We start from the raw sequence: 13,868 nt of genomic DNA on the forward strand, positions 1-13,868 counted from the left end.
TCTCAAGATACCCTCCTTTAAGTTGGGTCCACGGTTCATCAGCCCATTTGAAGTCCTCCAGCGAATCAACCCAGCAGCTTACAAGTTAAAACTCCCGGCCACCTTACGGATTCCCAACTCCTTCCACGTATCTCTCCTCAAACCAGTTGTGCTTAATTATTTTTCTGACAATCCAGGTACCTCCCCAGCTCCGGTCTCCGCTGAGGACATCTATGAGGTAGAGAACATTCTGGCCACCAAGAGGGTAAGAGGAAAAAACTTTTTTCTGGTGGATTGGAAGGGGTTTAGCCCAGAGGAGAGAACTTGGGAACCCAGGGAGAACATCCATGCCCCGCTTCTCCTTAAAAAATTTCTTTCAGGCCTAAAAAAGAGGGGGCGTAAAGGGGGGGGGGTACTGACAGGCAGAGACACCATCCTACTTACCGCCGCGATCCCTGCCCGGCGTCCTCCGGTGCTCCTGCATCTGTTGCTGCCGGCACGCGCAGCTTTCCGGGCACTGTGCTTAGGGCGCGCGCTCCCTCCCTCTTAAAGGGGCCGCGCACCGTCCTAAGGAGTCCCCGGCCGGAGGTCCTCTCATATAAAGGGCACATCCTCCAAAATGGAGGTGCCCATGCAAGGTTGTAGCTTTGTGTGTTATACTCTGCTTCAGCCCTCAGGTCCCGCTGCTAGCCTGACTACCAGTCTAGCCCGCCAGCCAGACTACAAGTCCAGTCCGCCAGCCTGACTACAAGTCCAGTCCGCCAGCCTGACTACAAGTCCAGCCCGCCAGCCTGACTACAAGTCCAGTCCGCCAGCCTGACTACAAGTCCAGTCCGCCTGCTTGTCTACTCTCCAGCCCGACAGTCTGTCTACAGTCCAGTTCGCCAGTCTGTCTATGGGCTCTGTCCGCCTGCTTACCTGGAAGCACCTGCCCGTTACCTTCCGTGTCTGCCAGCTCGCTTACCTAGAAGCACCTGCCTGTTACCTGCCGTGCCTACCAGCCAGCCTACCTGGAGGCTCCTGCCTGTTACCTGCCGTGCCTGCCAGCTCGCTTACCTAGAAGCACCTGCATGTTACCTGCCGTGCCTACCAGCCCGCTTACCTAGAAGCACCTGCCTGTTACCTGCCGTGCCTACCAGCCAGCCTTCCTGAATGCTCCTGCCTGTTACCTGCCGTGCCTACCAGCCTGCTTACCTAGAAGCACCTGCCTGTTACCTGCCGTGCCTACCAGCCCGCCTACCTGGAGGCTCCTGCCTGTTACCTGCCGTGCCTGCCAGCTCGCTTACCTAGAAACACCTGCCTGTTACCTGCCGTGCCTACCAGGAAGCCTACCTGGAGGCTCCTGCCTGTTACCTGCCGTGCCTGCCAGCCCGCTTACCTAGAAGCACCTGCCTGTTACCTGCCGTGCCTACCAGCCTGCTTACCTAGAAGCACCTGCCTGTTACCTGCCGTGCCTACCAGCCCGCCTACCTGGAGGCTCCTGCCTGTTACCTGCCGTGCCTGCCAGCTCGCTTACCTAGAAACACCTGCCTGTTACCTGCCGTGCCTACCAGCCTGCCTACCTGGAGGCTCCTGCTTGTTACCTGCCGTGCCTGCCAGTCCATCTGCCCGGATCACCTGTCAGCCGGCCTGCCGTGCTCATCTGTACCGGCAGTCCCTGCCTTCTGACCCCTGGGAGTCACCTGCTCTCATACAAGGTCGGTCCCCAGAGTAGCACCTGGTCCCTCTGCTCGGTCCTTCCCTGGTCACGGAGTCGATTGAGTCGCCGTACAACCTTGGTCGGTCCGAGTTGATACCTAGTTACGCCCCTCTGGTCCCTCCTTGCACCGCAGCACAGAGGTTCCACCACCCGGATCCGTAACAGGTTGTAAGCCATAATCATCAACATTAACAGAAATAAACACTAGAAATAGATCACTCTGTTTGTAATAACTATATAATATGAGTTTCACTTTTTGGAATGAAGAACTGAAATAAATTAACTTTTTGATGATATTTTAATTTTGTGAGAAGCACTTGTATGTGTCTATGTCTATGGGAAGTAAGGGGCTCAAACAGAAATGTATCATTACATCTCCTTACAAGAAGACATATCCTTAAACTGTATTGATGCATTGGACCAATGAAGTAACTTGCCAGCTTAATTTAACCTTTAAAGGGAATGTGTCACCAGGCTTTTGCTATTCCATCTGAGAGCAGCATGATATAGGTGCAGAGACCCTGATTCTACCGATGTATCACTGACTGGACTGCTTGCTACAGTTTTGATAAAATCGCTGTTTTATCTGCTGCAGATCCAGAAGTTCTCTGAATGTTGAGCTCTGTATAACCTCACCCTCACCACTGATTGGCAGCTTTTTGTGTATACCGTGCATAGGCAGAAAACTGCCAATCAGTGGTGGTAGTTGGAGGGTTATACAGAGTTCAGAATTTAGAGGACTACATGGCAACAGGTTTACTAGTACTCTAGTGATAATCTCCTGATGATAAAACAATGATTTTATAAAAACTACACTAAGCAGCAGTGGTGTAACAAGAGTCCGATGGGCCCCAGCGCAAAATTTTGACCCGGGCCTCCACCTACATTTTGTTCACATGTATTAGCCCTTGTGGCATTCTAAATCCTATAAAGACATATGTGTTGTTCCCCCATAATGTAATAATGTCCCGCAACCTGTACTAATGTCACCCATCTTGGGTTCTTTCTGCTAATAATGTCCCCCATCCAGTGTCCCTTCGCGTAATAATGTCCCCCATCCTGCGCCCCTTCCAGTAATAATGTCCCCAATCCATGACCCCTTACAGTAATAATGTCCAACATCCAGGGCCCCTTCCAGAAGTAATGTCCAACATCCTGGGCCTCTTCCTAGTATATTGTCCACCATTTGTATACCCCTTCCCGCTATAATGTACCCCATCATGAGCCCCTCTCCTTGTATAATGTCCCCCATCCTGGGCCCCTTCCTGCTATAATGATCGCCATCTTGGGCCCCTTCCTGTTATAATGTCCCCCATCATGGGCCACTTCTTGGTATAATGTCCTGGTATAATGTAACCCAGCTTGGTCCCTTCCAGTTATAATGTCCCCATCCTGGTGTAATGACCCCATCCTGGCCCTTTCTAGTAATACATGTCCGCTATCCTGGGCCCCTTTCTGGTATGTCCCAGCTACTGTGCCCATCCTGTATTTTCATCTGGTTGGGGTAATTTAGCTGATACTATCTATTAATCTGGTTCCAATTTACTTATATGTCAGTAGTAGGGTATATATTTATATTTTGCCCTATTGACAAATCTTCAATTTTTTGGGGGGAACCTGATTCATGAGATTACTATACCTAAAGATTTCTGATGTTTATTATCTTTGCCCATACTAGTATAACTGATGTGTGACAATCAGCATGTTGATTATGACATGACTGTCTGATCTTGGTCAATATGCGTGATGCTTTATGTATGTCTGTATAGGGGGAGTTAGGGATAGGTTAGGCACAGGCTCCGTGGAGCGGGGACACCTCCCTGAATTGTTAGGGTGCAAACACTCCGCTGTCAGGCAGGGCATTCCTTTCCCCATAGGGCTCTATAGGGCAAGCCAGACTGCAAACTATATTTTCCCTATTATCCCTCCCCATTATACTGTTTTATTGTTATATGTTGATGTTCTGTCCCGTTTGGACTATTAAGTATACTTTTAAAGATAACTATTAAAAGTTAATTTTATTGGGTATATATTCTCTGTTTGGTCTACATACTAATGTGATCTACGCTCTAAGCTCTTCTTCCATCTCTTCCTACAACAGTCAAAAAGAGAGGTCATACCAGTAATTCTCATCACTTCAAACTGGCCCCGATGTGGTCAACCCCCTAACAGACGTCCCACAGTGTTTTCCTCTTCACAAAGTTTTGCTCTTTCCTATGTCAATCACTAGTGAGGGGGACGGGGAATGCAATCCTGTGGGTGGAACTGTGCACGGAGCTCTTTAGCCATGACGGGGGTACACCAAGCACGCTGATTAGCATATTTCATTAAACTTCAGTTTCTGCAAAAGGGATATAACGATTAGAGCACTACAGGTGCCATTTTATGGGGTCTACTGTATATCTCCTACAAGAATATATGCTTAGCTTATACTGTCAGTTTGGGGTGACAAACTCCTATAAAAATATTTTATGTTAACATTAAGTAAGTAATTTTTACATTTTTTTTTAATTAGGCAATTTTATTTAGATGGCTTTAATGAATAGCTTCAATAAGAACCATTTTGCAGTGCTAAAGTGGTGTGACTTCGAGACCCATTACGACAATAATAAATGAACATAATTTCAGAATATATTTAAAAGTGGCAAGAAAAATAAGCATTAGCATCCTGCAAAAAGTAGAATCCATAGAAATTGACCAGAGAAACATTACATAAAGTTCAGGTACAAATCCACAGAATATTCTAAAATTTGTGTAGATTTATTGTGAAACCCCGCGCATTGTATACTTTCCATCATAACAAATATGGCGTGTCTTACATGGACCAAAATGTTCAGGGGATAACATTTACCTGCTTTAGTTCCTCTACAAATTTTTGATGGTAAGGGTTGTCACCTCCCTTTGACCGGATCAGGTTGGCTCCCGTGTCTTTACCAATAACCTCTCCAGTATATTCATTTTTGAAGAGACTTGTTAATAAATGAGATATATCCTGTGAAGAAAAGAAAAAATAAAATATGAATAAACCTTACAAATAAGCAAGAAAATATCTGTAGACTTCTAAAAGTCTAATGTTTAAAAATTATCCAGAGCTCCAACTCTGGATCTCAGGGGGACCCAGTGGTCTGACCCTAGGAATTAGTAAATTAGTCCCTGGAGATAATGTAATATTTTGGGAAAAACTCTTCAAGTAGCCGCTCAGCCTAACTTGTAACAGCAGTACATCAACTTTAACTTGCAGCGCAACACTTGAACCTTTAAAAAGGAGGGATAACTCACTATTGCCCGGCCACCAGTACATTTACTCTACAGGACTCAATTCCACAGCCCATATTGACCCAGAAATTATTTTCAAAGTCTCACAGTCCCGCAGTGTCAGCTCACTGATTCACTATCCATCTACATCACTCAGGCCTGCGTGCCGCTACACATCAGACCCTGGATCTCCCAGTCTCTTAGCCTTTGTTTATAGATGGAGAAAAATGTCCACCGTGGATTTGGCTGCAAATCTGGGAGGATGCTACAATGAAATTTGCAACAAAATCTGCATGTACCACAGGTTAAGCAGTAGATTTCACTCTACTGCATTACAAAGTATCGAATAGCTGAAATCCACTGTAAAAATCTGCTCGAGAATCAGCATCTTATAGATCTGAAAATCTGTAGAATGCTCTGATTTCTGCCACCATATGTGAATGGGGTTTTGAACACTCCATTTACTTGTACTGTACTGTTAAATTTGTGGCACCCCAGAGGGTCTGGTTGCCACAGTGGCATTGCTTCCCTTAAAAAAAGTAATGCCATGTCTGGAGGCAAGCAGGGGTTTCCTGGTCAGGAACACAATACATGCAACACTTCCTGTCTCCAGGCCAACAAGGGGAGGCACCTCCCCTTGGCAACTGGTATCTGGGGGCAGGGTTAGTTAGTCTCAGTGTGAGGAGTTGAGTTTAGGACATCAAGGAGTGAGGAGCTAGGGACTGGAGCTGGAGATAGCTCGTCCTAGCTGGACTACACAGAGAACCGGACACCGGAGTCCGAGGCTGTGTGGAATTCTAGACCCAGCAGCAGATACCATAGGGCAGGAGATTGCAGGTCTCCTGGCCCCCATCAGACGCCCGGAGGCTCAGCAGCACCGATGGACCAGTACCGCTAAGGAGGAGCGAGGCATCCACAAGGCCCGAGCTGCCAGCCATACGGGTGAGCACAGCATGTTACACTCAGGGACGTGGGCTACAATACAGCTATAAGCAGAGAAGCCAAAAGAGTATAGTAAGGACGGCAGGCCTACAACTCCACCTGGCCAGGAAGACTCTATGCTTGCTCCCAGACTGACCAGGCTCTTATCACTAGCCAGTACTCCAGTCCAGGCCTGTCCAATTGCTACCAGTAAAGACCCTGGGACTGCACTATACGGACTCTGTGGTTATTTCTGCACCGCGATACCCTGCACAACCACCATCATCCACACACACTGCCCTGAAGCTAACTCTTCCTGTGGGGAGTTATTCCACCTTTGCTGCTATACCACCGGCTTCAGATGACTGTTCCGCAGCGGCGGTCTCTATTAACCGCACTCCACAGGTGGCGTAGTCGGACATTATATAACCTATATACATCTACTACCCTTGGATTGACCACCTGGGTCACGGACCGGGTCTCCGCTACGGTGACTACAAACCCCAGCATCTACAGGCCCGGCTCCGGGTACCCCACGGTCCAGGGGGCGTGTCAACTTTGGAGTAGTCGGCAGGATTACGTGCCCATTACCACCGGGTACTGTGCGCCTTCACAAACTGTGTCGCATATCGTGGTGAAGTTTTCCCACCATTGCCGCTGTTTTCCCGCCATTGCCGCTGTTTTCCTGCCATTGTCCGCCATTTTCGGGTCGCCGCGCGGGAAGAAGGGGGGCGTGACCGCTGGAAGTGCGCGAATCCCAAGACCCGCCTCACGCACTGACGCAGCGCAAGGTCCTGAAAGGAGCCCCAGCGAGCGCTGACATCAGACGCGTGCGACGCCAGGTCCTACCAGGAGACCATCACCTGCGTAACTACGGCCTATGGAAGAAAAGTGAAAGAAGGTAGACCACGGTTCACTAGGGGGGAGGAAGATGCCCGATATGGAGGGAACTTCAGCCGCAGGCGCGGCCGCTACCGCGGTAATGCCATTCTCCATGCCATATATACTGGGGGCGGCGTGGTTGCCCCAGTACTCAGGAGAGTCACACACCCTGAGTGACTTTAAAGAAAGATTGAGCAGCTTGTTTAAAGTGTACCCCCTGTCCGAAGAGCAGAAAGTGAGCATCCTCATCGGCCAGTTAACTGGAGCAGCCCAGAGAGAAGTGAAGTCCTGGTCAGCCTGAGACAAAGGGACTGTGAAAGAGATACTGGCCCGCCTAAAGGACACCTTTGACACCCGTACTACAGCTGAGATAAAAATGAAGTTTTATGGGTGCAAACAATGGGCGCAGGACAGTGTACGGGACTATGCTTTAAACCTGCAGGAGGCGCTGAGGGCCATCAAGCAGGTAGACCGCGACAGTGTGCGAGACGAGAACAGACTGTTAACCGAGCAGTTTATTGAGGGGCTCCTGCCCAGCGCTCACCGGACACAGCTGCGCATAATGGCTCTGCAAAACCCTGATCTGGACTTTGCACAATTCAAAGACAGAGCCATCCGGGTGCTGCGAGAACCGGCACCAGGTGGCGCCGCATTCCACCGGCGCCCAGGTATCACCTACCACCAGGAGGTGGCCACCTTTTCCCCAGAGCCTGTAGGAGCTGATGCACAGACTCTGGACAATGCTCCGTCTACAGACCTGCACCTTCAGGTCAAAGAGCTGACTAAAAGTGTGATTGCTCTAACCAAAACTGTGCAGTCCATGCAATTGTCCCCCAAGGAAAAGATCCAGCTGGCTTCCAGGCCGGAGGATGTCCTGTGGCGACGACAGAGGAGGATTCCACCAACCAGAGGGAGGAACAGCGACCGCTACGACCAGGATGGACAACCCATCTGCCGCCGCTGTCACAAGCCAGGACATTATGCAAGGTACTGTAATTTAAACGAGCAAAACCTGGGGCAGAGGACCAACCCCCCCAGGCGTAAGACCACCAGGCCCACACAGCTGGCGGATAAATACGTGGGAGGACGGCCGGTCCTACCTGTCGTGCTTGATGGCATCCCAATGAGCGCGTTGCTGGACACTGGATCCCAGGTGACCACCACCCCCTACATTCTTTACAAACGGTACTGGACTGATTCGGACATAACCCGCCGTCCGGATGAACATTTAAGCATCTATGCCAGCAATGGTCAGCCCGTACCTCAGGTGGGGTTTAAAGAAGTGACCATAAAGGTTGGCAAAGTACAGTTGCCATCCCAAGGACTGATAATTGTTGACATTGATCGCCGAGAAAGTCATCCCATGATAACCTTAGGCACTAATGTCATTGAAAATTGTCTTTCAGAGATTATTTGTCTTGTTACAGCAGGTTGCGGAGACCACCAATTCCAGCCAACAGCGGGTTCTGCAGAGAGAAATCAGAGCCCTGATGAGAAGACAACAGGTAGAACTGTCTGGTGGTGAAATTGGCAGCGTCAGGATGAGTGACCCATTCCCCATTGCCATGCCCCCAAGAAGTGAAATGTTGGTATGGTGTCGGGCAGCAATCGGTCTCAGGGGTAGAGATTACCAGGCCCTGGTAGAGCCCGTATACTCCGACAGTAGGCCCACCATCTTGACAGCCAAGGGGGTAGTTGATGTCCGCCATGGGAGAGTGTCAGTCCGCATCCTGAATATTGGGGAAAAAGAGGTCTATTTGCCCCGGTGTGCTACCCTTGCCAAACTATTCACCGTCAGTAACAATTCCATAAAGACAGTGGAACCCTTACCGCCATCCAAACCGGCGGAGGATAATGGCTCCAAGGGACAGATGGAGGACTGGTGTCAGAAGCTACATGTGGGCACTGACTCCACCCCTCAACACCAAAAACATGGAGTATACCGGGTGGTCCAGGAGTATGAAAGGTTCTTCAGCAAACACCCACTCGATTTCGGGCAGGTGAAAGGGGTACAACACCATATCCCCACGGGAGTCCATCCACCCATTAAAGAAAGGTACTGGCCTGTGCCACCAGCACACTACCAAAATGCCAAAGGGATGTTACGAGAGATGAAGGAGGCTGGGGTGATAAGAGATAGTTGTAGCCCCTGGGCAGCTCCATTAGTTCTCGTAAGGAAAAAAGATGGCACAATGAGAATGTGTGTAGACTACAGGCAAATTAACCGCATTACACATAAAGATGCATACCCATTACCCAGGATTGAGGAGTCACTAGCTGCATTAAGATCTGCTAATTATTTCTCTACTTTGGATCTCACTAGTGGGTATTGGCAGGTTCCTGTGGCAGAGGCGGATAAAGAAAAGACTGCGTTCACAACCCCGATGGGCCTCAGCGAGTTCAACTGCATGCCATTCGGGCTCTGCAACGCCCCAGAAACCTTCCAGCGGTTGATGGAGTGCTGTTTAGGACATAAGAACTTCGAGACAGTCCTGCTGTACCTGAATGACGTCATAGTATACTCCAAGTCCTATGAAGATCACCTGAAGCACCTGGCAGAGGAGTTTGAAGCCCTAGCTGGTTTTGGCCTAAAGGTGAAGCCGTCAAAATGCCACCTGTGGAAGCCCAAGGTACAGTACCTAGACCATGTGGTAAGCGCTGAAGGTGTAGCACCAGACCCTGACAAGGTCACAGTAATCAAGGACTGGCCAAAACCCTCCACTATCAAGGAAGTGCGGCAGTTCCTCGGGTTGGTGGGCTACTACCGAAGATTTATCCAAGGCTTCACCAAGATGGTGGCACCCATGCAGGACCTCCTAATAGGCCAGTCCTGGAAGGCCAAAAACCCGAAGCCTCCATTCAAATGGGGAAAGCTGGAAGATGAATCCTTCAACAGGCTGAAGATGGCTCTCACGGGAGACGAGATGCTGGTCTACCCTGACTATGGCGAACCCTTCATACTCCATACAGACGCGAGCAACGTGGGTCTGGGAGCGGTGCTGTCCCAGATACAGCAGGGCAGAGATAGAGTGATTGCCTATGCCAGCAGGAAGCTCCGGCCCACAGAAAGGAACCCTGATAACTACAGCTCCTTCAAATTGGAGTTCCTCGCCGTAGTCTGGGCCGTGACAGAGCGCTTCAAGCATTATCTCGCCTCCTCCAAATTCACCGTCTTCACAGACAACAACCAGCTGACGCACCTGGACACTGCAAAACTTGGTGCCCTGGAACAAAGATGGATGGCCGATTGTCTAATTATGAGTTCACCATCAAGTACCGGGCTGGGCGCAAGAATGCAAATGCTGATGCGCTGTCCAGGATGCCTAACTTGCCAGATGGGGGAGAAGACCCGGAGGAACTGGAGGAGATAGAGATCCCCGCTTTCCACCGTCATGGTGTAACCCAGTGCTCCCACTGTGTGAAGAACAGGTGCTCTGCCAACAGAAAGGCCACGTTCAATCCATTACCCCACCATGGATGGGCAGAAACGCAAGATAGTGACCCGGCTGTCTGCCTAGTCAAGGAGTTGCTGACACAAGCTGACTCGCACCCTGATCCAGATGCTCCAGAGGAGACCAAACAGTTGTGGAAGGAGAAGGGCAAGCTATTCATCTATGAAGGGAAGCTGTGTCGAAGAGCCATCAACTCCTGGACACATGAGCTGGTCTGGCAGGTGGTAGTCCCGAGGCGAGATGCGTCTATGGTCTTAGAAGCGTACCACGATGGAGCAGGACACTTGGCTGGAAGAAGTTGGAAGTCCTGCTACATGAACGGTTCTACTGGGCTGGCATGAGGAAGACAATCGAGAGATGGTGTCGAAAATGCGGACCATGCAACCTGAGAAGAAAAGACCGCGACAGCCAGAGGGCTCCCCTGCAGCCCATCATCACAAAACAGCCAATCGAACTGGTAGCCTTGGACCACGTGAAGCTAGCCCCGAGCAGGTCAGGCTATGTCTACGCTCTCACCATCATAGACCACTACTCCCGGTTCCTGGTAGTAGTGCCAGTAAAGGACCAGACGGCTCAGACAGCCGCCAGAGCTTTCCAACAGCACTTCTGTCGCCCGCACGGTTACCCTGACCGTGTGCTGACTGACCAAGGTCCAGCCTTCGAAGCGGAGGTGTTCCAGGAATTCTGCAACCTGTATGGCTGCAAGAAAATCAGGACAACGCCATACCACCCCCAAACCAACGGGTTGTGTGAGAAGATGAACCAGGTGGTGATAGACCTGTTGAAGATGTTGCCCCTGGAAGAAAGCAGTCTGTGGCCAGAGAAGTTGCCAGATCTGGTGGACCTATACAACCATATCCCAGTGAACTCTACCAACTGCACCCCTGCTTACCTGATGAGAGCAAGACCTGGTAAACTGCCCATCGACCTGGACATGGGAGTCCTAACACCAGAGACCGCCTCACCAGATGCAGATTGGGACACTGAGCGGCAGCAACAATACCGCAAAGTGCAAGAGAGTGTTGAAAGGAGTCTGTCCCAAGCGAGACAAAAACAAGAGAAGACTTACAATCAACATGCATCTGCTGTTCCCCTGTCACCTGGAGAGCAAGTCCTTAAGAGGAAGAGGCGACTTCACAAATTGGATGACCAGTGGGAGGTAGAGCCGTACACCATCCTACCCTCGAGTCATGATAACACCAAGGTGTGCCTCATTAGTAAGGATGGAGGAGAAACATCAACAACAGTTTCAAGAGACCACTTGAAGAAATGTCCCGAGCAACTGCAACACCCTAAAGAAGACCAAGAAAGCCCTCAGCCCACAGAGGAAGTGGAAGAAATGGTCAGAACGGTACTCGGAGAATTTCCCCGGTCGTGGACGCAAGTGAACAATGCAATTGTTGTGCCAGTCCTTACCTTTCTCCAACCAGCCCCTCAGGAAGCTGCAGAAGTCCCAGAAGAGTTGGAAGAACAGTTGGCCCAGGAGGCAGAAGTTTCATCAACAGCAGACCCGGAGAATCTACCCTCTGCTAACAGTGAACCTGTCGTACCCACGCCAGTAGACCCTCCACAGCCAGTAGAACCTGTAAGTGCCCCAGAAGAGCCTGCTCAAGAAGAATCCCCGGAAGAAGGATCCCCGGCTGGAGCGGAGCAAGAAGGCCCAGCCAATGGTACACTTGTCAGTTCCATGGAGAGGTTAAGGCAGTTTTACAATCTACCCACACGTAGGACTGACAGGGTAGCAGATAGTGCAGAAATAGATACCATCCACACTCCCGTACTACGCAGATCAACACGTAGCACCAATGGCCAGGCCCCTGTCAGGTTCAGTGAATAAGTAGAAATACGAATAGTATAAATAGTTGCCCCTGGGGTATATTATTCTTGTGCGATTTTCATGTACTTAATTATTGATGTGTTTTGCCTTACAATAGACAATTTAGGTGACTTGGACACTTTTCCTGTTGCATTTAGTTACCCGTAGGGGTATATATATAAAAGACTCAGTGGCTGAGGACTGTGAGCAGCCCAAAAACTGTCCTGTAAATAGTCGCACTTGTAAAAGTGCCCCTTCTTGACAGACCACTGAACGAAAACCCGTTGGAGGTGGCCGAAGACGTGGTCCAACACCTGGATCAACTATGCCCTGCAGCCACCCCAGGGCCTACATTGAGGGTTTGGGACGGGTCCCTCAGATTGCACCTTGCGCAGTGGAATGGACACCTGGTTGCAGATCATACTGTAACTTGTTAAAGACTGTAATGTTTGTAATATTCTAATGTACCTTGTTTATTGTTACCTGTTATTTTGCAAAATATTCTCAGTCCCGGAGTGCTGAAATTAAGTAGGGGGGAATGTGGCACCCCAGAGGGTCTGGTTGCCACAGTGGCATTGCTTCCCTTAAAAGAAGTAATGCCATGTCTGGAGGCAAGCAGGGGTTTCCTGGTCAGGAACACAATACATGCAACACTTCCTGTCTTCAGGCCAACAAGGGGAGGCACCTCCCCTTGGCAACTGGTATCTGGGGGCATGGTTAGTTAGTCTCAGTGTGAGGAGTTGAGTTTAGGACATCAAGGAGTGAGGAGCTAGGGACTGGAGCTGGAGATAGCTCGTCCTAGCTGGACTACACAGAGAACCGGACACCGGAGTCCGAGGCTGTGGGGAATTCTAGACCCAGCAGCAGATACCGTAGGGCAGGAGATTGCAGGTCTCCTGGCCCCCATCAGACCCCCGGAGGCTCAGGAGCATCGAAGGACCAGTACCGCTAAGGAGGAGTGAGGCATCCACAAGGCCCGAGCTGCCAGCCATACGGGTGAGCACAGCACGTTACACTCAGGGACGTGGGCTACAACACAGCTATAAGCAGAGAAGCCAAAAGAGTATAGTAAGGACGGCAGGCCTACAACTCCACCTGGCCAGGAAGACTCTATGCTTGCTCCCAGACTGACCAGGCTCTTATCACTAGCCAGTACTCCAGTCCAGGCCTGTCCAATTGCTACCAGTAAAGACCCTGGGACTGCACTATACGGACTCTGTGGTTATTTCTGCACCGCGATACCCTGCACAACCACCATCATCCACACACACTGCCCTGAAGCTAACTCTTCCTGTGGGGAGTTATTCCACGTTTGCTGCTATGCCACTGGCTTCAGAGGACTGTTCCGCAGCGGCGGTCTCTATTAACCGCACTCCACAGGTGGCGTAGTCGGACATTATATAACCTATATACATCTATTACCCTTGGATTGACCACCTGGGTCACGGACAGGGTCACCGCCACGGTGACTACAACCCCCAGCATCTACAGGCCCGGCTCCGGGTACCCCACGGCCCAGGGGGGGCGTCAAATTGCTGGGAATTACACTGCCTTACACTCTGGGGTCACATCGCAGTCTTTGCTACCAGTGTCTATCTTCCTCCCTTTTTAATACTTCCTCTGTCCTCTCTTACCAGTATTTTGGCACAATGCTGCTCTCTACAACACTCGTCAACATTTCAGTATCAGGCTGTACAAGCATTTATGCTGATGCGGGACACCTTTGTGTGACATGCAGAAGTAGTGCTGTTACTTAAAAATCATCCAGCAACTATTACAAGTAACACAAGTGTGACGCACTAGCCCTCCCTGGGAAATGGGGGTACTCGGAGCCGGGCCTCTTGCTGATGTTGAGGGGATGCAG

The 13,868-nt window shown here is 50.3% G+C and overlaps 1 protein-coding gene across 3 annotated transcripts in view; it reads right to left on the reverse strand.

Annotated features, from left to right (window-relative positions):
- The window catches only part of DLEC1 (DLEC1 cilia and flagella associated protein), a 217,021-nt gene that overhangs the window by 123,285 nt on the left and 79,868 nt on the right, over positions 1–13,868 (reverse strand). For all 3 annotated transcript variants that reach the window (XM_073677767.1, XM_073677768.1, XM_073677769.1), the window contains exon 3: positions 4,530–4,670. In XM_073677767.1, coding sequence (XP_073533868.1) covers positions 4,530–4,670 — 141 coding nt within the window. The remainder of the gene's footprint in view (positions 1–4,529; positions 4,671–13,868) is intronic.

Source organism: Phyllobates terribilis, unplaced genomic scaffold (assembly GCF_046119375.1).
Source record: "Phyllobates terribilis strain yellow unplaced genomic scaffold, ASM4611937v1 Scaffold_4__5_contigs__length_816908805, whole genome shotgun sequence".
Taxonomy (NCBI): Eukaryota; Metazoa; Chordata; class Amphibia; order Anura; family Dendrobatidae; genus Phyllobates; species Phyllobates terribilis.